The following is a 25243-nucleotide window of genomic DNA, read 5'->3' as shown; positions in this document are numbered from 1 at the left end:
CATCACAGTTACGGAAGCGTTGGAGGTAGTTCGTAAGAGATTACAGGATGACACCAACCTCAGCAACAGGACCACTCTCAGCATCGACCAAGTGTGTTTGCTTTTGGAACCGTGTCTTCATTCCACCTACTTCACATACAAGGGTCAGTTCTACAGGCAGAAACATGCGTGTGCCATAGGCTCCCCAGTTTCACCCATCGTGGCCAATTTGTACATGGAAGAAGTGGAAAAGAGGGCTCTGCTATCCTACCCTGGAACACCACCAAGTCATTGGTTCAGGTATGTGGATGACACCTGGGTGAAAATCAAATCTCAGGACGTACTACATTTCACGGATCACATTAACTCGGTGGACCGACACATCAAATTCACCAGGGAGGATATGAACAGTGGCAGGTTAGCCTTCTTAGACTGTGAGATTTCCATCAGTAATGGGGGACATCTAAAAGCTGACGTGTACCGTAAACCTACACATACGGATCAGTATCTAAGGTTTGACTCTCATCATCCACTGGAGCACAAACTGGGTGTCATCAGGACGCTACAACACAGAGCGAACACCATCCCCACTGACACAGCGGCCAGGGAGGCAGAAGAACAGCACATCAAGAAGGCCCTGAGTAAATGTGGTTATCCCAGCTGGACTTTTATCAAAGCTGGAAAGGCACCTAAAGAAAGCTCTAGCCGATCCAGGAGAGAAGGACAACTGCTGCCCAAGCAAAAAACTGTAGTGATCCCATATGTGTCAGGAGTATCGGAACAGTTGAGATGTATTTTTTCGAAACACCGGGTCTCTGTGGCTTTTAAACCCCAAAACACGCTGCGCCAAAAATTGGTCCACCCCAAGGATCGGGTCCCCCGACACAAACAGAGTGACATAGTGTACGCTGTTAAGTGCCAGGAGGATTGTCAGGATTTATACATCGGGGAAACCAAACAACCTCTGGCAAAGCGGATGGCACAACACAGAAGAGCTACCTCGTCAGGCCAGGACTCTGCAGTCTATTTACACCTACAGGCTAGTGGACACTCTTTCAAGGATGAGGATGTACACATCCTGGACAGGGAAGAACGCTGGTTTGAGCGTGGAGTCAAGGAGGCCATTTACGTGAAAAGGGAAAGACCATCTCTGAATCGAGGAGGGGGCCTAAGGGTACATCTTTCGCCATCTTACAATGCTGTGATTGCAGCCATTCCCCAACTCTCTGTGAATGGTACTCATGGCCATTGATCAGTGGTCTTTGATCAGTGGGTTTTGGTCAGTGGTTGTTGATCAATGGTCATGAGAATTTGCATAATTATGATTAAGGAACTGGCCTCACAGCCCATTGTTCCTTCAGTGGGCTGGTTTCAGTCATTATGCAAATGTACTGTTTATAAGATTGGGGAAACATGCAGTCAGCTGAGACTGAAGAAGTCACTTGGATGAGTGACGAAACGTTTCTCCCAGAAAACGCTACGTCCAGATGAACAGAATCAACTTTTGGAGATGAATTGAATTGTATTGAATTGAATTGTGAATGAGGCCTAAATTTCAAGTTCTACCTTCTCTGTGTTCATCGGATTATTTAAAAAGATAGAACAAAGCATTAAATGTATATAACCAAAATAATTTATTACCTGGATATATAAAAGGTTTTCTTTTGAAAAGTGCTTTACTTCAGTCGATCATAAAATGGCTAAATTGTTTTAGTTATAAAAACACTACCTAAATGTAACCATCCACAAACATGTGTCACTGTTTAATGGAAAAGACTAACACAGTTTAAACATTTTTTTTCTGTTTTGTCCTGTAGAACAAAATCTGCATTTGATGCCAAAATGCAGAAAGTGTGTAAGTCAACAGACTCCCTTCTACCACTGTCAGTTTGCACCATGTTCAACGTGCTGATTGATGCCAAAAACCAATGCTCCAAACTCTGTGTGCTGGACAGCGAACAGGAGGTAAACTATTTATAATTGTAGTTCTGTTGGATCAAATTTACATTTGAAGTTATTAGCCAATGACAAAAGGGGTTATTACTGTCATTACACTTAATAATATAAGAATATATTGTTAATATGAGAAAATCTCTAAAAGAACATTTTGCATTTTATTAATGTAATTCTTTTTGTGTCCTGTGGTTTTCTTTAAAAACAAAAACAATAAATAAATAAACAACAGTCTGCCACTTTATAATATGTAAGAAAGCCTATTAATGATGGGATTGTTAAAAGTTTTTTCCTGCTGTGACAGAAAAATCACTTTGGTAGTGGCTGCAATTCAAGTCATGCTGATTTTATTTTGAAACCAAGTCATGGTTTCAGAATGAACGCGTGTTGGCTTTATTATCTTATCCTGTGTAATGTGATGTTAAATTAGTGACTTTGTTGGGCTAGCTGGTGAGTTTCGGTGGCTGACTAGCCAACTGGAAACATGTTTGATAGCTAACGGTGTCCTAGCCAGGTCAAAACCAAGCGTTAAAAACTAATGTAAACGTGCCAGTAAAGTTCCTCTAATAGCCACACGTAAGTCAGCTAAAAAAAGTGAGTCACCAATCCACTCATGTGTTATAATGTCCAATTTTACCTCAGACATAAACATATTTACAGTCTGCTACAAAGTCGTTTTGGTCTTGGTGGATAGTTTCCTTTATAACAGTTCTAAGTGGGATAATTTAATTGAGTTAATTCAGATGCTCAGTTTAACCATGTCCCTGCTCACTTGCAGAAGTCACTCTGAAATTTACTGATTGTGATCAGAAATGTCTGTGGAAAATTTAGTCCTGGTTTGAATATCAGATTAAATCACTTATTTTAGATGTTTTTTTTAAAAAATATTTTTCCATTTCCATCTCACAGCTCACCATCAATTTTCCCCACAGAGTGAAAGTGAGTGAGCTTTTAACAAACCTTAGCAGTCTTTTATTTCTGGCTTTAGTCTGAAAAGGTTGAGTCAAATTGTCAGATCAGCCACTAAAGTTTTCTACCAAACATCCAGCAAAAGGGAAGTTCAGGTGTATTCATGTTCACTTGAAACTGTCAGAGGCTATTAAATGGATAACTGTGGAGTCTGTGTGAGGCAGGGGCCTTGGCATCATGAAGAGCAAAACCCTTGGCTGTTGGCAATCTTGACAGAAAGCTAGACTCACTGTTCTCTTAACCTTAAGCTTCCTGAATTCTTCAGCTTCCACCAGCCCTCTGCTGTTGAAAAACATCTCCTGTAATTTTTTTTTCCAGCAGACACACAATAAATTCCTGTCTGCATCCTTTGTATACCAGCTTTGTAAATAACATCTACTCAGACTGTTACTGCTACTCATTTCATATTTTCAAGTTTTCATGTTCAAGTAATTTGCAAGAATGTGGGGCATTTCATTATTGTTTCTGTAAATTTGAATCATTTTAAATTTAGAAAAGGAGGATTTTCTAGAATTTGCTCATTGGTAAATGAGTTGTGATTAGCAAGCCATTAAACAATAAGCTTGTAGTTGAACAACCAGAGTCAAACCCCACTCACAAAACACCAAGATAGCAACAGCATAAAGACTCTTCTTGAGGCTTCAAAACAGGACTTAACAAACCAGTGGGTCACAGTAGGTACATCCATTATTTATACTGTCTGTGTTCCACACCAACAATCCATAGAAATCCATAGAAAACATGAAAATGAACAGCCTTGGTCTCCTGTTGGCAATTAGAGTTCCTTTATCCAAGTTCAATTCATTTCTGTTCAGTTCAGTCTTATTTATATAGTGTCAAATCACAACAACAGTTGCCCCAAGGGTCATTAATATTATAAGGTAAAAACCCTACAATACAGAGAGAACCGCAACAATTAGATGACCCCCTATGAGCAAGCGCTTTGGTGAGTGTGAAAAAGAAAAACTGCCTTTTAATAGGAAGAAATTGCTGACAGTATCAGGCTCAGGGAGGGGCGGCCATCTGTTGCAACTGGTTAGGCATGAGGGGAGGAAGACCAGACAAAGACACCCTGTGGAACAAAGTCAGAGATTAAGAATAACTAATGATTAAATGCAGAGTGGAAACATACAAATATGATCCTAGAAATATGGTCATACAAATTTGATCAGGTATTTGTATAGTATCAAGGGAGACAGGTTGGACTCACACAAAGGGATAAAATACAGTGCATTTATTGGTAACACTTTTAAAATGATTAGAAAAGTTTTGAATGTCCCAGGAAAGGTGTGAGCTGAGACACATGAGGGTACCTTCATCTTACGTGCCAGTGTCAAATGGAAAGTGACAGGGTGTCTATTTCAAAGTCCTTTAAAGTTTCCTAGACTTGGTGTGAAGCAGGATTTTTTTGCAGACACATAGTAAATGGTTAATGGACTGATTATTATATAGCACTTTTCTCCTCTCCTAGAACACTTTACACAATATGCCACATTTACCCATTCACTAAAGCACTCAGAGCAACTTGGGGTTAGTATCTTACCCAAGGATATTTGGCATGCAGACTGGGGAAGCCAGGGATCAAACCACCAACCTTTCTGTCAGTAGATGACCTGCTCTACCTCCTGAGCTACAGCCACTGCAACCAAACCTTCTGACATGATTGGTTGGATGGCGCAGGGATGTAGTGTTGATCAGTCAGACGATTGCTTTGTTCCTTTGTTCTCAGGAGGGTTAACAAACTGCAACAGCGACAAAGTTGGTGCTGCACAGAGGGGACAGAGTTCAACTTTGACTGCAAGGCAGAGATGAGGTGGATATCCGATTGACGCTTTGAATGATGAAAGTTTGTTGGTAGAGGAATTGAGGAATTATAGGCATATTCCGTACATTGAAGCTGTGAACTTCAGGTGGATGAAGCGATGCAGTGGAGAACTGCCTACAGTTCCTGATTGGCACGCATGGTTTGATTGTCTGTGGGTGGAAATCAGCTAGACTAACCTGCGTTCCGAGTGCTGAACAGAATTCTTTCCTGACACGTGAGGTGCACTATTGGCCACAGTTGGAGACAATCTCAGAAAGGATCCCATGTAACCTGAAGAAGTGCTCTGTAAGTAACTGGGCTGTTTCAAGGGTGGATAAAAGCTTGGGCAAAGCAAGAAAATTAGCAGCTTTAGAAAACCAGTTAATGATGGTGAATTACCCGATGAGGGTGGAAGGCCAGTGATGAAATCCAAAGCGATAATGGGACAATGGGCAGCCAGGCATAGGAAGAAAGAGTCTCAACAGCCTAGCAGGTGGCAAGCTCACTGGCTTATTCTGGGCAAAAACCGATCAAACAAGGACATACTCACAAACATCTTTTGCCAAAGATGACCACCAGAACAGAGGTTATAAGATAGATATTGTTTCATACTAGGCAAGGCAAGTTTATTTATATAGCACAATTCAACAACAAGGTGATTCAAAGTGCTTTACAGAGACATTAAAAAACAAAAACAAATAAAAAGCATGATTTAAAATTGAAAGGAAAAAAAAGTAAAAAGGAAGGAACAGTATATAAAATCAGTAGTTAAAATTTAAGTTTTGAAATTTAAGCTTAAAAGTAAAACAGTGTGGATTTGTTGTTTTATTCAAATGCAGCTGAGAACAGGTGAGTCTTCAACCTGGATTTAAATAAACTGAGTGTTTCAGCTGATCTGAGAACTGATAACACAGGACAGAGGCAAGAGGGTTTCTTCCTCTGAGATGAATTGTTTTGACAGATCGGGCTGTCAAAGAGCTGCAGCAAAACATTGCTTAGGCTGTCTAAAGATTCCTGAGCTGGAACGAGACCTTGTCTGAGGTGAGATTTATTAGAGGCAAGGCAACATTATCGAAGTCCCAAATAAATCTACGATCTACAAAGACTCTTGCAAGGGACGGGGCAGTGGGCTCTGTGCTTATGTCCTTCAGGACTGGTGCCGTAGCACTAGAATTATAGACAGTCACTGCCCACCAGACTTAGAGGCCATGTCCATTCAGTGCAGGCCCTTTCATCTACCTCGTGAGCGAATGGTAGCCATAATTACCATTGTTTATATCCCCCCCAGTGCTACCATTTGTTCAGCACTCAACCATCTCCAACTCATCCTCAACAAACAGCAAAGTGAGCACTCGGAGGGCATCCATATTGTTGCTGGGAACTTTAACAATACACGTTTGAAATCTGTACTCCCCAAATTCCACCAACACGACACTGTGCCTATGTGTACAATAACATCAAGCAGCCCTACAGAGTGACACCCCTCCCCCACCTGGGGCGATCTGACTACCTCTCTCTCTCCTCCTTACACTTCTTACACCCCCTCTAGGAAACAAACCCCTCTGAGTACCTGGGTCATTAAATGGCGAGATGATGCTCTTTTCCAGCTACAGGGTTGTTTTGATCTGATGAACTGGTCCATCTTTGAACAGCAGGACCTGGAGACCTTCACTCAGTGACAGTGACCAAAACCATCCAGGTTTTTCTTAACCAAAAACTTTGGATGACAAGTGAAGAATAGGCTCTGATCAAAACTTGAAACTCAGCCTTCAGGCTGAGGAACAATTCTCTGGACAACACTGCCAGAGCCAGCTTGAAGGGACGGGCATCAAAGAGGTCAAGGAGGACCATAGGAGGTGGATAGAGGTCACTGACAACAACCCTTGCCATGTGTGGAGAGACAACCATACCCTCACCATCTACAAAATCCCCCGACAGCATTCTCAAACTCGCAGAGGAGTTCAACGAGTTTCCTCAGTTTGAGCAAATCCAGGCCAAGACTTCTCACCACTCCATGACAGGTAAACCTGAGCAGAGGGAATATACAGGTAAGTATCGCTTTCACAGTTTAGTGGAAACATTAACTCGAGGCTTGGAGCTTGGTTGCACTGACTGTTGCAAGACAACAAGCCAAGTAAGACTGAAAATCTGCCACTCCCTTAAGAAGAGACCACAGAAAGGACATCAGGAGCAGGAGCGTGTCTCTCCAAAAGTTGATTCTGTTCATCTGGACGTAGCGTTTTGTGGGAGAAACGTTTCGTCACTCGTCCAAGTGACTTCTTCAGTCTCACCTGACTGCAGGTTTCCCCAAATCTTATGAACAGAACATTTGCATAATCACTGAAACCAGCCCGCTGAAGGAACAATGGGCTGGGAGGTCAGTTCCTTAATCTTAATTATGCAAATTCTCATGACCATTGATCAACAACCACTGACCAAAACCCACTGATCAATGGCCATTAGGAACTGACCTCCCAGCCCATTGTTCCTTCAGTGGGCTGGGACTTCACTTGGATGAGTGACGAAACGTTTCTCCCACAAAAAATGCTACGTCCAGATGAACAGAATAAACTTTTGGAGATTTACTTACCTGGATGATTGAGCATGCATCAAGACGTACAGGTGCGTGATTAAACCAGGTGTCTGGACACAGAAGGCGAGATACCAAGGAGAGTCCTGCCTCTGTACCAAAACCAGAATACACAAATACACACGACAGAGGAGAGAGAGAGAGATAAGAGGTGGGAAAGACAGAAGAGCTAGTCGACCAGTGAGTGCAGACGGACCGTCACAGTAATAGAGAACCAAACGTGGTGAAACAAAGAACATAGATTCTGACTTCTGATTTTCTCAAAATGTATGTTATTGTCTACTGAAAATTACATCTCCAATAGTTTTATTATTAATTTAGCCTTAGACTTTTAATTTATTGAATGGAGACCTCAGTGAAAAAAGTTAACTGACCATTTTCTGTTCCTTGAGAGAGACAAATTGATTATATATTGTCCTTGAATCCTGGGTTTCCAAACACAACAAATGTCAGTTTGACATCAGATGTTTCACTCAGTTTTGTCAGGATTTTGAAGTCTGCCTAAATAACTAAATAACCTTGATGAAGAAATAGAACATTCTCTGAAGTTTTTAAGAGGAAGAAATTCTTTAAAACTTTTCTACAGCTTACTGGTTTTACATGTTTTACTTGTGTCATTGAGTGGTTGCAAATATGACTGAAGGAAATTGAATACCATGGTCATGTTGAGTTTTGTGGCTCAGGATTGTTGCAAATTCTCAAAATTACTTACTTGAAATATTTTATTGAGTGTCATAATAAAATGTGTCAATAGTGTTGGACAACAGAACTTTGAAGATGAAACAATTGCTTCAAAGTAAACTATAGAATAGAAATGAAAATTAGTTATATCTTAAAGGACCGAGATTGCTGAAGAAGTTCGTCAGCAGTTCTTGGGAAACCTCCACAAAGTTACTTTCAATGATGACAGTGTTGCACCATCTCAGATCTGGCTCATCAGGTTCATTATGAATGAACGAGAGAAAGACTATTCTGCAAATTGTCATAATACCTTTATGTCTTTAAGCCTCACCCAACAACTTTTGGTGTGTAGGATGTTTGAAAGCTCTATTATTTTAGTTACAACTGTATTTTTGTTGTTATTGTTTAGAGAACAAACCACAAATGGATCTGAATGAAGTCATGAGTTGAATCACACAGCTGTCAAGTTTTGCGGTAGAATGTGTTGGGCACGCTCTGTTTAAACCCTACACTGAAAAAAGAGCAAAGGTACAATATAGCAAAACCACTTTGTCAGTTCAAAATTAATTGAACTATGATAAGGTGATAGTTATGGCTCTTCTCCATACAGTAGTATTTCTTCCTCCAAACAAGTTGTAAGGGGTACTCCACGTTTTGACCTGCCAGCATCTTTGCTATGGTGAGAATAAGAACCTAAACTGTACATCAGAGTGACCTAAGTAGTTTGCACATTTGGTTTTAGTAATATTAGTTATTTTTGCAAGAGACTGATTTTACAAAACAAGAATTCTGACTTTCAAAGACTCGAACAAACAAATTTGCAAGGTTTTTTCAAAAGAAGACTAATTCTGGATTGCTGCCATCTTTTTCTTTAACTGAGTAGATGTGCAGCAACAAATTCCTCCAAAAAAGTTCTGAGATTTCTGTACACGGTCATATCACCAAAGGTTAACATCTCTTTGCTCTTTCCAGCTGATGTCACTCACCTAACAATTATTCCTATCCTTTTTCATTACTTCTGAATTCTATATTAACTCCTTCCAGTTAAACTGAAAGATTATACTTTCGTATAATGTCTCTACACCATGAAAAGCATTTTATCAAAAAAGGGGAAAAAAAATCAAATACCTCAGAATAAAACTATCTACAGTTTAAAAACTTAGCAGTCTGTCTCAGCTACTACAGTGAACTCAGTCAGATACATGGTGAAGTGGCTGTGGGTGGTGCCACTGAGTGAGAGCTGCCTCGCTGACATCTCGTTAAAATGGATTGAATATTGAATACTTACTGTCACAGAAACAATGTGGTCAACAGTGATGAATGCAGAGCTATCTTATGATTGTTGTTTCTGGGCTTTCACTGAGTCTTCACACCCACTCATGTTTCAAAAGCAAAAGCAGACAAATGGGCAGACCTCCATATTTGACAGGAAATTACCTGCCAGATAAAAATAAAATTTGGAAATGAAAAAAATGTAATGTTTCAAAAAGTAATAAAAGCATAAAAAAAGAATGAAAATAAAACAAGAAAAAATGTTAAACTTTGTGGACATTGTAAGAAGGGTAAGAACCTGTGAACAACTGATAAAAGAGGAGCACATCTTACTTTTACTCCATGGTCTTTTATCAGAATCTGAATCAGTCCAGCTGCTACTGCTACAAAAGACTGCTACCTTTTATGTTGGGGGTCAAATTGACCCCAGGAAACAAAACCTTCCAAACATGACTGGCATATAATTGAAATAACTAAGTAAAATTAAATGTAATATTTAAGTAGAAGGTACTTAATATGCTAAATTGTTGAAGTTGGTCAAAAATAATAAGATGAACTAATTCAAATGGAAGAAAATGTTAGATGAACTTAAACTGTTAAAGTTAGGACTGTTTGTTTAAAAAAAAAAAAGTTTACAAAACTTAATTTACTTAATTATTTTGAGTGTTTGGTTTAAAGTGCACGCAAACAGTTTTCCAGCCATGTTTCCAACTTGGGAATTAAAAGATGGGATTGGAGTTCATTTACACCTACTTTTCTGGCTGTTATGTTAATTAAGTTATGAAAAGGCCACAAGCAGTTTCAGTGTCGTCATATGGATCATCTGTTTGATATGTGTTGAATGAGTTGAATATTGCAAGTCATTAATTGATGCATTTAAAAACTAAAAATAAGAAAATCTTGGCTTACTGTCCTTTTTTTTCTTTTCTGTCTCATGTTCTCCACCATCCCTCATATCCATGTTTCCTTCTCATCATTGTTTGAACACCAGATTGACGGACAGTGGGTAAGTGCCTCCATCTCCTCATTAACCTTCCTTTCCCCAGCCCATTTCCTTGTTAGGAAATCTAAATTAACATCAATAAAATGATGAAGAATGAACAGAAGTTTATTTTAGCTTCCTTTGAACCCTGTAAAGTTGAGCCATTTATTTTGTCCAGTTGATGGTTAATGGTCAGTTAATAGATATGTTGCTATCTGCAAACTCTAGCATATGAAGCACAGTGAATAAATATGTTCTGCAACTTTGCAGTACCTGGAAAGAGTACCATTACCATTACGTGATATTCATACTCAGGAGATTTGATATTTCTGATGTTTGAGTTGACGCTAGCTAACTTATAAAACTCGGCTAAAACAGCTAATTATAAAAACTGAATTAACGTTAGCCTTTTTTCCTAGAAAATATTTTGATGTTGAGTGTTATGTGAATGTGAAGTTTTGTCAGGATTCTTCAGCATGACTAATAAAGAGTGCCAACCTGAAGATAGGAGTTTTGGTTTGGTTTTAAATTAAACAGTCTATTTTGCATTAGACTAATCCATTAGCAAAATTAAGCCTGGTCTAACCATACAAACCAATGACTGTAGAAAATATATATTTTCTACAGTCATTGATTCAAACCATTTTAAAGTATGCCGGTAAAACTGGTGGAATGTTGTAAACAGCTTCATGTAAGAACTAGTTTCTTTCATCTAAAAGAAAATACACCTCCAACTTGTAACAGTGTGAAGAAGAATGTCTACCCATCCTTCAGCTGTATGCTAAATGCTAGCCCTGGCATACCACTAGAGGAAAATGTGTATCCCTGAGGGTAACCACCTACCAAATGAAAATGTGATTGCCAAAATCTGATACCTTTGAGGTGAACTGGCCCCTTTTAAGTTGCTTGTAGGGGTTGTGAATGAGCCCCATGTGAGTCTGAACTAAACCCAAACCAACAATTTTCTGTTTAAGTTTTAGAGTCTACTGATCTCCAGAAAAGCGTTTGGACATTCTTAAATCCCTCTGTGCCAAATTCTGCCGTTTTAGAAAAAACTGTGAGGGGTTTGACTGGAAGGCAACACAGAGTCTGTGAAAAGTCCACCCTTGATAAAGACTTATCTGGTTGATTAACAGTTTTGCTTTTACAAAGCCCATGAAATTGCTAATCAATGTGCTGTTGTTCTGTTGTTCTGTTGCTGAGCTCATTTAAATGGCGAGGGATGGGTAGAGGGGGGGGCTCATATTAAAAATGTGACCTAATTCTGATCTCAGCCAATTCACAAGGCTGAAGTAGCAGCAGTAGTTACAGCTCAACGGGCAAATAAATGTTTTTAAAAGATATAATTGTTCTTTTCAGTTTTGTGTCGCATATGGCAAAGACCAAACAATTTCTTCTCCTCCTCTCTGCTTTTTTTTAAGGCAGGCATTGTAGGAAAAAGGAAGGAGCAGTAGTGTTAATTGAGGTAAGAAGAAGAAAAAAGAAAAGCTCTCAAGATTTGCTAGGAAGATTCAGAGCACTGAAAGAGAGCTGCCATATTGAAGACTTTTGGAAGGGGAAAAAATTGGCGATGACCTCTCTGGACCTGCAATTTGTCAGCAATCTGTATGCTTTGTTGATTGAAATTTTTAATTTGGGTGTTCTTTAGAAGGCCAGTGAAAGGGCATTGTCACTAAGAGATGAACCCCCCTGCTGCTGCTACCATTCAGTGCTTAGCCCCTGCATTTTTTCTTTCTCTCTCCTTCCTTGAAGGGAAAAGGGTGCCATAAAAAAAAAAAAAAAAAAAAAAAAAAAATATATATATATATATATATATATATATATATATATATTTATTTATTTATTTTTTACGGGGTGGCAAACGAGACATGAAATAGTGGATTAATTGAATCTTATGTGAGACTGGTCCTCTCAGCTAGAGCACTGCTTTAGAGGAATACAAGGCTGCTCTAATTGTAGGGATGCACAAAAAGTATCCTTCAGATTCCGTCAGGTTTCCAGCACAGATGGGCATATTATTCAGCTGCATAATGCACCCTATTAGCTGCTTAACACAGCAGCGTTACACGGATGGGAAGGTTTTCTAGGCTGTCCTGGGAAGGGGTGCATGTGTGAGGATTTGTTGTAGGTTTTTATTTCTTTTGCAGCACAGACAATACTGTTGTATATCAGAGCAGAGTAGAGGTAGTCTGTGTTACGTCTGTGTCTGGTCAGTTTCCTGAAAATAACAAATAAATAATGTGACTTTTTGTCCCCCCCCTACCCTCATCCCTACAGCAACAGTACCACTCCAAAATTGATGTTTTGATTGATGAGACATTAAAGGACATTATTACATCACTTGTGTCAAAGGTAAACCTCACCTTTACTCTTTTACGCTTTATTATTTCCTATATTTTTCAAAAATATTTTAGTAGGGAGAGGGGTCAAACCATACTCTTTGAAAACCCAGCCTAGCTTTTGTTTGTTTGTTTTGTTTTTCCAGATTTTGGTATTTAGACACTTTTTCTTTTTTCCTTTGATTAATTAATTTCTTGCTTTTTTTGTTAAAGAAATGTGAGTTTCATTTTACAGAAAGGGGGAGCTAATTTTTGTTCTTCTAAAAATATTCCAAGAATCTTGAAACAAGATTAGATAATAACTTTCCTCACTAGACTCAAGAAAGCAGCTAGAAACCTAATCTTAGAAGTGTTTTTGTGCTCCCACCTGTCTGTAGTTTGCTGCTGTTTTAAACGGTGTCCTCTCCAAGCTCTCAAGATATGATGAAGGGACATTCTTCTCTTCAGTCCTGTCTTTCACAGTGAGTAGCCATGTTTTTGTTCCTGGAAACAGAGTGCTGTGCTGTTATTCCACTGCTTATCCAGGCAACCTGTTATTTGCTGGAAACCAGATCTTTACAGCTGAACTTCAGCATTCTTTTTCTTCATCCTCTTTCCCCCCTTTCTACTCCCCTGGTAGGTGAAAGCTGCTGCAAAATATGTGGAACTCCCTGTGAGTCTGTCTGCCTGCTGTTTTATTGTTCAGCCCATTCATCACATATTTGTGTCTCCATCCACATTGAGATCATTCAAGTTTTGGCTGGAAAATAAAGCAACCTGTAAATGCAAAGTGGCTGCTCTTTGCATAGAGCCTAATGCATCTGCATGTTACTTTTTTTTTTCCACACAGTGTCAAACATATGTGAAAGATAAGGAGGGTCTTTATTCTGTCTGCAATACCAGAAACAAAGATTACATAACAAACCAGCATTTGGCTATCAAGTTGTTAATGAGATTTTTTAACATCCATTGAAATTTTAGACTTAAGAGTTTAAAAACAATTTCTCAATTCAGTAAAAAGTAAAGAAATTCATACATATCAAACAAAAATTAAATTATGTTCCTTTTTTTTTTTTAAACTTGTGTCAGTTTCTAATTAAAGGTTTTTGACAGGTATGCAAAAGACATTGAATGTGACTGAACAAACTGTTGTTGAAAAGTACTTTTTTCTAAATATTTAGTTTGTCTTTATTCACTATATATATATATATATATATATATATATATATATCGATATATATATAGAGAGAGAGATATATAGATATAGAGAGAGAGATATAGAGATATATATATATATATATATATATATATATATATATATATATATATGGTCAGTTTTGTAAGCAATGCATTGAACTGATAGAGGAGAATTGTTAGTTCAGTGTGTTTGGGTTTCACACTTCAGTACATTATTATTATTGAAAAGATCAAAAGAAAACATAAAGGGGTACAATTTTTTTTAAATCCTATTTAATTAAGAAAAAAAAAGTTCAATGAAAGGTCACTGATTCCAGATTTTTATATATTTATAGTTTTAAGGAGAGAACAGGAGAACAATCTTAAGCTGCTGTATCTCCCTCTATCCTATAATTCTCTCTGGTTCCTAACTTACTTCCCTCTCAGCTCCTTCTTCTGGTGAAATTATAATGTAACCCCTACCTTGGCCTTCTGGTCTTTTGTCTAGTGGTAACCTGACATGTGTGCCTCTTTTGGGATAAAGGGCAGGGGGTGGAGCCTTTTGGACTTCACACCTGGTCACAAATACACAAAGCATTCATTTTCCACTGTCTAGTTTTCCTTTGTTTCACTTCATTGTCGTGAGTGGGTCAGTTTATTTATGGCTGATTTCTTTTCCCAAATATAATTTTTATTAAACTTTTTCATTAATACCAATGCACCTTTTTATAGGATTATTAAAAACAATGAGCTGTAACCATAGTTTATTATATTTAGTTTCTATTGTAGATTTCCAGAATCCCACAGCGTAAGGGTTTTTGTCATTTTATATCTCTTAGTTATTAACAGTAGTGGAAAACCATGTGGTGGAAACTGAATCATCAGAATTTTATAAACTTTTTTTTATTATATCTCATCACTATATAGGCTAAAACTTGAATGGTGCATTCACAACTGAAGAGCGTCCTAAAAAATGTTAGCTAACGTCTACTAACTAAACGTTACCTCAGCAATGGAGATTTAAGTATGATTTTGGATGGTGCCTGTTAGATGTTGCGGCTAACAACATTTAATGTAAATATGATTGCTTGAAATGTTAGCTAAGCAATGGAAAATAAGATCTGTAAAAATTACATATAAGTTGCTTTATATTTTTATCTTTATCTTTACCAGCCAAGCATCTAATTTACTTATTATGACAATTATTACATTTGTTGTTTTTGTTGTCATTGTCAAGACTACTCAAAGAAGCCCTACTATTAATTAAAACTTCAATCTTCATGCAGAAGTGGAAAGAAGGAAGATTAGACAACAACTAGGCAGAAACATAACAACATAGTCGTTCCTCATCTTGCAGGTTTGTCAGAGAATCTCAGAGCTTCAGCCACACCTAAAAAATGGTTGATCCCAAGGATAAAACATCCTTCCCCAGACCTTTTTAACTGGAGAAACCAGCAACTCCATAAATGCATGGCACAGTATAGAAGAGCCACCTTGACATGACAAGATGCAGTTGTACATCTGTGCTATATAAGTCAATCTTTCAAGGATGCCAATGTTCACATTTTGGACTGAGAAGACAGAGGAGTAAATAAGCCCATCTAGTTCCACTATGAACAACCATAATTGAACAGAAGTGGTGGCTTACAACACCAGCTGTCAGCCACCTACAATACAGTCTTGAGATCCTTTCTCAGGTACCTAAACCCCCACTCACATCTTACATCAGGTGACCTCAATAGCTGACACGGTGGGTGGGGCAAGGTCACACAGTGTTTTCACTTGAAACCTCTCGTGGTAATGACCCAGGCCTTTTTTTGACACCTTGGCTCATGTGATGATGCACATGAGTAATAGTGGGTCAGTGACAACCTCCTAAGGGACAACCCCCACAAGGGTTTAAATACCTGGGACTCTCTAACTTTTGGTTTTACAACTGTAGAAGCCTCTTGCATGAGAGGTGAAACATCTTCAAAATACTTAACATCCAGTCACCTTCTTTTCAAACTCCTTAGACTTCAATCTTAAATAATCAGAACGGATTAATGGCTGATGTACCACAGGCCCTTAAGGCGGCAGTGCATCTGGAAAGTATTAAAAGGGCTTCACTTGTTCCACATTTTGTCAAGTCACAGCTATATAGTTCAAAAAAGCTTACACAACTAGCCTCATTCATCTATTCACACAAGCACTTTCTTCTTTGCCATACACGACATCCACCTGGAAAAAAATTAAATGAACCCAAGGCAGGAAATGGAACTGATATCATTGTGAAGTTACTTAATAATTTAATGCCCCATTACCCTGATAACAAAAGGCACCTCCTCCCTCTCCTCTCTTTAGACTTATACCTGCACCGATCAGTACCTGTACAGGAACATATCTTTATTTTAAAATGTTTTTTGTTGCTGTCAAATATTGATAAGTTAACAGACATCCATTATCTAGATGCAGAGAGGATTACTAGTGTTTAGGTAAAACTAAAGAAACAGTAAAGGAGATTGAGAGAGCAGAACGGGACAACAGTGACGAACTACTTGTATGTGCTTTTTCCCTTTTTCTCTGTCTATCCTTTCTATTGCTTAACACAAGAGAATCTCTAATCTTGTTGGCTGGAACTGTGCCGACATCTGTGATCTGTCATGGTGCTTTGTCGCCTCGCCAGAACAAAAGAAAAAGAGGTGAATGACTATGAAAAGCCTTAAGGGGAGGAGAGGGTAAGGGAAAATTGATGTCTCAAGTGACACCAGGGGCATTTACATGTAGCCAGTGACACACATACACACTCTTAAATGTTGTACCTCATACAGGAGAACTGTACTTTGTACACTTTGAACCTGTCCATATATCTGTGGTTGTGTGGCAAATGTGCATAGATGTATAGGAACCTGACTGTTTTTCTTTCATACCTAAGCCCAGACTTTATGACCAACCTGAATATTATGCTTTTGGTCTATTATGAGTCTAAGCAGTTTTGACCCTCCAAAGACATGCAGCTTGTGGGGATAGGTTAATTGATTAATCCAAATTGCCCATAGGTGTGAATGTGAGTGTGAATGGTTGTCTGTCTCTGTGAGTTAGCCCTGCGACAGACTGGCGACCTGTCAAGGGTGTACCCCGCCTCTCGCCCTATGACAGCTGGGACAGGCTCCAGCACCCCCCGCGACCCTGAAAAGGATAAGTGGAAGCGAATGGATGGATGGAAGTTAGGAACATTTTTTGACTGTAGGGTTTCTCTTCTGCTAAATGGACTGGTTTTATATAGTGTTTCTCTACCACAGCTGAGGACTCAAAGGCTTTATACAATTTGCTTCATTCATCTAGTCACACCCATTAATACAAGATCCTTTTTCTGTGTAACTGCTTTCTGTGTAACATTCACACATTCATAGAGCACTTGTCTATATCTGGCATGCAGACTGGAGTAGATGGCCTGCTCAACCTTCTGATATGCAGCCACACCATCAATAGGATTGCTAGATTATTATTGCTATCTTGATAATATGGGTCAAACCATATAAAACTGTAAACGACCAGAAACATCAAAGGGAACAAATGCACTGAAAGAGGATAGGGAGAATACTAAAGCTGCTTAAAAACACAGGCAGATTAGGGGAAGTGAATGCAGCTGGGGAACAACAAAGGAGCAAGTAATCAGGGAAATGATACAAGGGGAAGTCAAACTGAACTCAAGGCACAAATAACTATCAAAATAAAGCAGAAAATAAAACATGGTAAGTAAAAAATAATGTTTTTTTCCTGAAATGAATGAACTTAATACAGGAGAACTGATAAACTATGAATCACCAGAAGACATTCAAAATAAAAAAATATTACAGCATCAGTTAGAAGCATAAGTGACAAGTTAATACTGGTCAGTATGCATCCACTATAGCATGTGCCTTGCAAAAGTTATGAATCTGAAAGTTGTAAGCAATTTTTGGGACCATAGAAAAGATGTTTTTGAGACTGAGATTGGAGATCATTGCTATTGTTCACAGTCTTAGGATGATACTGCACTGTGCCAGAAGAAGAACTTAACCCTATCAGAGAAGAATTTCAAATATTCTTAAACAAGGCTCTGAATTTCAAAGTATCAAAAATGAGTTTATTAGAAAAAAATATTATCAGGAAAGAATCACAGCTAAAGAATGAACCTGGTATCAAAATGTAGTTAAAAAAGAGAACTTCAAGTGGTTTAACTTATTTTAATAAGTCAACTACCCAGATGTTGTTATGATTCCTGCCACCTCCACCTCTCCAGTAGGGACGATGTAGGGTCATAAAATGGGACTGTGCATCAGAGAGCCAATGCTAAAAGACACATCAAAGGTAAAGGTGGGGATGCAGGTGATATCTGACAAAACTGCATTTCTGAACTGAAATCAACAAATACCACAGAAACAGTTGCAAAAATAGTTTTGAAATATATTTGCATCAACATGGGCATGACCTCAAAGTATCTGCTTGTACACATCAGAGACGATACTCATCTGAGTATCATCTTTTACACTTACCTCCCCAGTCACTCTAGTGCCTTATGAGAATTATGACAGGGTTGTCAGTCAGTGGGCTTGGGTAACTTCTTCAGGATGATTATAACACTCCATTCTCTTCTTTTCATCACACACAACAGTCCCCCTGCAGCCATGTGACCCCACTTTAACCTCTTGTGTCTGCAGGTTTTCTTCTTCAGTAGTCGGTCTGAATTACAGCTAATCGTCTCTGACTGACCCCAGTCTGTCATTCTCTGATAGACCTTTGAAACAACTGCTGAGACAGTTTTTACCAGAAGACATTCAACTTACCAGAGAGGTCAAATTATCTTCTTCTAAGAGTTACTGTCAAAGTTGAGAAGCTACAATAATCTAATGACTGCTTGATTTTTTTTCTCTCTTTGGAAAATCACTTGAACAATTAATTTGTCATTTAAGTAGTTGCCAATTAATTTACTGTCAGGCAACTATTTGACGAATAAGTTAATTATGTTAGCTTTGCTGCTCGGGTGTCTGTGTGGGCGCGTGTGTTTAAAAACAGGGATGTATGCTTCATTTGCATGGACCGATGCAGACAAATCACTAAATTGTAATGTCAGGCATAACCTTGGAGGCCCTCACAACTTTGCATGTTTTAAAATTATTTGAGAGAACAGTGTGACCTTGTCTGGACTTTGTCCATATTGAGGCTCTTGAAACTTTGTGATATGATTTGATGACTTTTATGCTGTCTTTGATGAAATATTACAATTATAAATATTGAGTCCATATCCAACCTGCCTGTTGACTTTAAGTGAAGCCAGAAGGTTTCTAGTTTTCTTGTGCAGCACAGAAAACAGAATGACAAGTCTCCTCTTGGGCCTAATGCACGTCAGCTCAGAAAACATGGCTGTGAAAGATGTCAAGGCAATTACTATTGGCATTACAGGTGTAATATCTCCGGACAGCATGTCCAGGGCAGGATTTTTTTTTCCTTTTTATCATAGAAGCAGCAGGTAACGTTTCCTGAGCGAAAACAATTGTTAGGCTTTGCTTGTAATTGTTGCGGAGAAAATTATTTTAGTAAATCATACACTTTTTATTCACTTCAGAACATATTTTATCCTTATAATTGTTTAATTTGCAGCCTGTAATTTTAACTGAATGTTTTCCATTTAAATTTAATGTCCACTAATGAAGAGTACAAGCAAGAGTTTCCAGAACATCTGCGTTTGTCCACTGTGTCAGCCGATCATTTGGAAAGGCACAGACGTATAGAAGTTTTAAATGTGAGAGAAAGACTTCTTAGCTAATGTCAACAGCAGCACAGATTTGTATTACTGAAAACTTGACAATCTAAATGTATTATTCCTGGAACTTCAGTAAGCTGTATTAGCCATTAGTAGTCAGAGTATCCAGGAGAACAGTGGGATGCATGTAGTAGTGCTATTTATTAAGTTAATTAAGGGAAAGTGTTCAGTCGGGTTCAAGTCTGTGCTCTGTCGGGGCCACTCAAGAACATTCACAGAGTGGTCCAGAACCCACTCCTTTATTATCTTGGCTGTGTGTTTAGAGTTGTTGACTTGTTGGAAAATGGTCTACAGACAGTAACTTGGTCTCCATGGCTTGGTTTGTCCTCTGACATGCACTGTCAACTATGAGACTTTACATTGCCCGGTGTCCTATATGATATATAAGCGCCTATCCAAGTCATGTCCAGTCAACTGAATTTACTACAGGTGGAATTCCAGTAAAGTTGTAAAAACATCTGACAGATGATCAGTGGAAACGGATATTGTGTGAAGAATTTTGAGGTCGAAAAAAAATGAATTTAATCCATTACAAGAAAAAGACTGTAAGGTGACAAAATGTGGAATAATTGAAGTGGATGCACTGTGGATCTAAAGTGACCAAACAATCAAAAGATCAGTGCATCAAGGTTTATTCACTAAGAGTATTAGCTTGCATTGCTATTTGTTTTCACACTGACGATAGTGTTTGGATGTGTGTTCCACCTCGCTGCATTAAACACTCTACATTTCAGAATGTGTGAAGACCTCATCATGCACAACCAGCCGAGTATCTGCAGATTGCAATCTACCATTATTTTTTGAGTTATTCACATTTAATGCCAGTTATGTCTCGTTTCAACTGTGTGCTAAAAATACTTTTTGTAACATTGTTTGACATTGTATTTTCATGCTCTACCATCCATGAGTTGCCCTCAGGCCTGCCTTTGTCCTGTGTCCTGCAGAAACCAAGGATGGATCTGGCTGACACTTACACTAGGTTTGTACGACAGAACCAGGACATTCTGCACCGTGGTGTCAGTGATGAGCTCTACATTGAGACCGTATTTGATGTAAGTGCAAGTACTGTTTCCAGTTTGCCTGAAATTATGTTCATATTCCTACTTTATTGTTATTTCTGTGTGCAAAGCCTAAAATAGCAAATTGGTCACGTAAGTACATGTAAAGAAATTCTTTTAAAAATTTGTTTTATTGTTGAGAACCTTCACAGACATTTTATTGTTGTGGTTTTTTTTGTTAGTTTTTCTTTCTTTTTCTTTTTTCTTTTTTTTTTACCAGGATCAGACAAATCCCCTTATTTTTTCTTCATTTAAAATCAAAATGCTCTTCTGAAAGAGTATGCTAAATGATGCAACAGTCATAGATCTAGTTGCATGTGATGTAAAAATTATGTAAACACATTTAAACTATAAATGTAAGTTAATCACTGCCTTTCTGTCTTGGGGACATAGTAAGTTAGGTCTAACATTCTCCTCACTATTTCACAGCCAACAGTTGTTTCAGCAGGAATGCTAACGCTTCAAGCAAATCAGCAATATGAAAGTGCATTTGTTCTCAATCAAAAAAACACCACTCCCAACTTGACATTTACAAATGTGTTTAAATTGCATATATAGCACAAAATCCTACCGAAAGCAATATCTACAAACTTTACATTGTAAGGTTAATATCCAATAATATTCTCAAAAATTGAGCCCATTCCCTTTGGGCAAGCACTTTGTCATGTTTTAAGGTTTTAAAGGGTTTGTGTGCCATTCAGCTCTTTGCACATATGTTTCTGTTTCATGTCTCTGTCTCTGTTCTTTGAGCACATGCTTTACCTCTGCTGTTTTGCCTGTCTCTTAACTTTCTGTAGATTCCTAAAGAAAAACAGGGTCAAGAGTGATGAATTTGTATCTAAAAAAATCTATTTTTTATTTCTTTCAACAATTTCACTTGTGGGATCAATAAAGTATCCATCTTTCTATCAGCAGGAAATGCTTCTCTGTTCAGCTGTCACTAAATTGCTGATTTGCACCTACAGTTGTAGAGCTAGACATTTTTTTATATAGGTGGAGTACTTTTTTTTCCATGGCAAATTGCAGAAGGCTGAATAATACATTTTTCAAGTCAGTACTTTTGGAAATAAAACCTTATGCTCTTGAGTGTAGAGATTTTTGATGTAACATTTCCACTGGTTAAAAAATGTAGAACTGTTTCTACTTTTTTTTCTCTTTTTATTGTTGACAAAGCTCAGAGATGGAGAGCCAGAGGGAAAATATTTTATGAAAATGGCAGCAGGATGTATTTCCAGTTCTATTTGTAAATGAAGAGTCTCCTAACACACTCCATAATTGTTGTATGAAATGTACAAAAAAGACAGAATTTTAATCTTTGGCACCCGGGGGCCCCTTGGGCCACCGCGTGTTTCTATATGGCGCCACTTACCTGATTAATTTCTTTCATTAACATGAATACTGGGAAATGGTGCCTGCTTCCAGTATCTCCAGCTTGTTTCGGTCTGTTGTTGTTCCTGTGGGTGTGATGTTCATGTTCACCCAGTCTCACACCAGTGGACGTAAAGCTGCTTTCAGGAGCTGTGTTGTGCTCTGATGGTTAAACCTTCTTCAAAATCAGTGTTGTGGTCAAGAATTCAGAATTGAACTTCAAAACCTGCAAACAGTTGATACTCTGCTCTACCACCTGTGGCACACAGAAGTGCTCGCTTAATCACCAGTACCACCGAGAAAACATTGTATTCGTTCCAAGTTCTGTCAGCATCCAAACAGAAGTCCCAGAAAAATGAGGCAGCTTTGTGTACATGTCATTGTGGTTTGCAGGTACACAGTAAGTAAAACTGGATTCCTCAAGCTCAGTAACAGGCAGCATAAGCTAATCATTTCAGTTTGTTTGATAAAGACGCACACAAGTCTACAGCAACGTACAGGCTTAGAATTAAACCCTTAGCTTTCAGAAAAAAACTTTTATATTTTGATATTTGTTCTCCGATACTCTTTGACTATTTGTACCATTTATGACACGTTTATTATAATAACAATTTTTCCCCTGGTGATATAAAATTAACATGTGATGTATTTCATTTTACCAGTGGCAGGAGCTGCAACTTTCAAATTCTTTGAGCAAAAGACATGTGCATTAATGTATCCTCAATGTAAAGATGTAAATTTGGCTAGTTCCAAAAAGGGAAGAAAAAGTTTATGTATGTATACAAGCATGCATGCATGCATATATATATATATATATATATATATATATATATATATATACACGTAAACAAAACAGGCCCCAGTACCGAGCCTTGTGAGGCAATGTAATAAATGTGTTACTTCTGATTTTCTAAATGTAAATGCATCTTTGTAGAGGAAAAGAATGGAAAGCAGTTTTTGTTTGTTTGTTTTAAATAATGCCTCACTAACCTGACTGTGACTAAACAGGAACGTACTCATTAGAATTACTTGTAACTGCTGTGAATCCAATTTGACCACTAATTCTGTGGTTCTCAAAACATTTTATGCTCATCTTTCAAGTCAGTTTGTGGTTGATATTTTCTGTGCTTTATGTGACATACTTTCAGCTTTTTTAATATTTTTGTTATGTAAAATGTTTAATTACAGACAAAAAATGGATTTAATATGCACACATAAAGACATGCAAACCAAAAACTGAAAATAATTTTGAATAGTATCTGATCTGTTCATGGGAATCTTATATATACAGTAAATGCTTATAAAATCTCTACAAACAGAGCTCACAGTCAGGTGTTTGCACACACTGATTCTCCTCTTTCGAAGCAGCAGCAGGTTGCTTAGTTCCGAAAACACTGACTGCTTCTGTTGACCTGTTTATCACTTAGAAAACATCAAGAGCTTTTGGCTTGCTCTGCTGGAGCCAAAAACACTTTCACATACCCAGCTATCCATCCGCCTAATCATCCCTCTATCCCACGCTGTCCGTTTTCATAACCTACCGCCCCCACTTGGATTTAGATTTTTAAGAATATTTTAGCAGAAAGTTGTCAAACACGCCTCAGCTCGCCATCATTAGTTAACGCGGCAACTCAGACATGGCGGTTCAGACCTTCATACACATTAGCGGCACGAAGCTGAGCGATGGATTTCTGCCACCCACCGCCTCCTCCGAGAGTTCAGAGTGTTGTGACTGAGGCTCGATCTGCACTGGACTGAATTTTGTGTGTGTGTGTGCGCGTTCGTGTTTGAAAAAGGGAGGTCGAGGAGAGTAAGTCTAATAGAGCTCAGAAGCACCCAGTCATGCGCCAAGAAGGAGGTGACAGCAGGGCCTTGAGGTTTCTCCACTCAGCCCTTCAACATGTATCTCACATACACACACACACATATATGTGCGCACATACATTTTGTGTGTAAACAAAGAACCAAATCCTTTGTTCGACAGCAGCATCAGACCTCCTGCCAGCAGCAATATGGGTATGCGGTTTCCTTGTTTATATAGAGCTTTGTGAGTCAAAGGCAAATTTATTTACATTTGCCACACCTTTTAAACAAAAGCTTTGTCAACACTGATGGATTTAAAGAAGAGGAAGAAAAAGGCTATGAAAGCAAAGAACACCAAAATGAAAAGATGGGGAATCAACATGAACTGTAAACAGACTTAAGAGTTTTTTTTCCCCTTTTGCTTGTGCATGCAAACATCTGTGTTTTTGTGTACAAGTGCTCATCAGGGAGCATCTGTGTGCATCACACACACACACACACAGTTCTCTGTTCTCGACTTTAGGAGGGAACAACTGACAAACCAAGGACAAACCTGGATACAGTTAAAAATTTATCTCAAAACAGGTTTAATTCAACCTCAGATTTATCCTTCAAAACAAAATAAGATGTTTGAGATATTTTTTCTTTTCCCCATATTTCTGATATTAGTTTCAGTTCAGAAAGAAAACAAAATATTAGATCATTTAATTCTTAGGTGAGAAAACATAACATATATTTGTTAAGGAAAAAAGCAGATCTCAACAATTGAAACAAAAAAATAGACCCAGAAATAAAACATCTCTGGCATTTTATATACAGGAGTATACAACTTTATAACCGAGGAACATTTATTGTGCAAAAGCGTGAATATATCTCAAATGTTCAAATCTTTTCGGCACCAGAGAAGCATACCCCCATTTCTTCACATAATTTTTACAAGACCAATGCATACCTATTCGTTCCCCCATCCTTCCTGTGCTTATTCCCTCCATCTGTTTTCACTCTTATCCTCTAATCATCTCAATTAAGGACCTTCTTCATTCTCAATTTCCATGATGGTTAGTGCAGTTTGCAAGGAAACCAGCAGGCAGCTGATTACTCACTCTGGAAACTCGCCTCCCAGACACTCAAATATACGTTTCCTTGAATGGAGGAGGAGCAGAAAATCAGAGGGTGTCATGCAGTAATTTGAACATCCTCAAGCATTTGTTAATAATGAGTACAAGGCTGATTAGGGTACTATGTGAACTGCAGCATTAAAAAAAAGATTGTGAAGGAAAAGGAGGAAGAGAAAATAATAGCGGGATAGAGGATGTGTAAAAAGTATGACAGCAAATTTTAGGAATCACATAGGAACTGTCAGAGACGGCATAAGGACACAAGCAGACGCACATAAATGAGGTGATGCAAACTAAACTGAAGAATGATGTGCTACAATTTAGGTTAAAAAAAACACAACATTTTTTTAAATTTAATTAGTCCAGAATAATAGAGGAAAAAACCAG

General features: G+C 38.2%; 1 protein-coding gene across 2 annotated transcripts in view; it reads left to right on the top strand.

Moving 5' to 3' along the window:
* The window catches only part of cadps2 (Ca++-dependent secretion activator 2), a 180617-nt gene that overhangs the window by 142526 nt on the left and 12848 nt on the right, over positions 1-25243 (top strand). Inside the window, exons 21-25 of one of the 2 annotated variants that reach the window (XR_014800732.1) lie at positions 1797-1944; positions 10240-10254; positions 11652-11695; positions 12508-12582; positions 12947-12971. Coding sequence is in view for 1 of the 2 variants with exons in the window: in XM_084934412.1 (XP_084790538.1) it covers positions 1797-1944; positions 10240-10254; positions 12508-12582; positions 12947-13030; positions 20454-20561 (430 nt within the window). In the remaining variant the exon portion in view is untranslated. Of the gene's footprint in view, positions 1-1796; positions 1945-10239; positions 10255-11651; positions 11696-12507; positions 12583-12946; positions 13031-20453; positions 20562-25243 lie in introns of those variants that run through there. The other variant, XM_084934412.1, reaches the window with a different exon arrangement.

Source organism: Perissodus microlepis, chromosome 7, assembly GCF_051167445.1.
Source record: "Perissodus microlepis isolate ML-2025 ecotype Zambia chromosome 7, ASM5116744v1, whole genome shotgun sequence".
NCBI classification, from domain to species: Eukaryota; Metazoa; Chordata; class Actinopteri; order Cichliformes; family Cichlidae; genus Perissodus; species Perissodus microlepis.
Note: the sequence above shows the minus strand (reverse complement) of the source record. Positions and strands in the feature narration are given on the sequence as shown.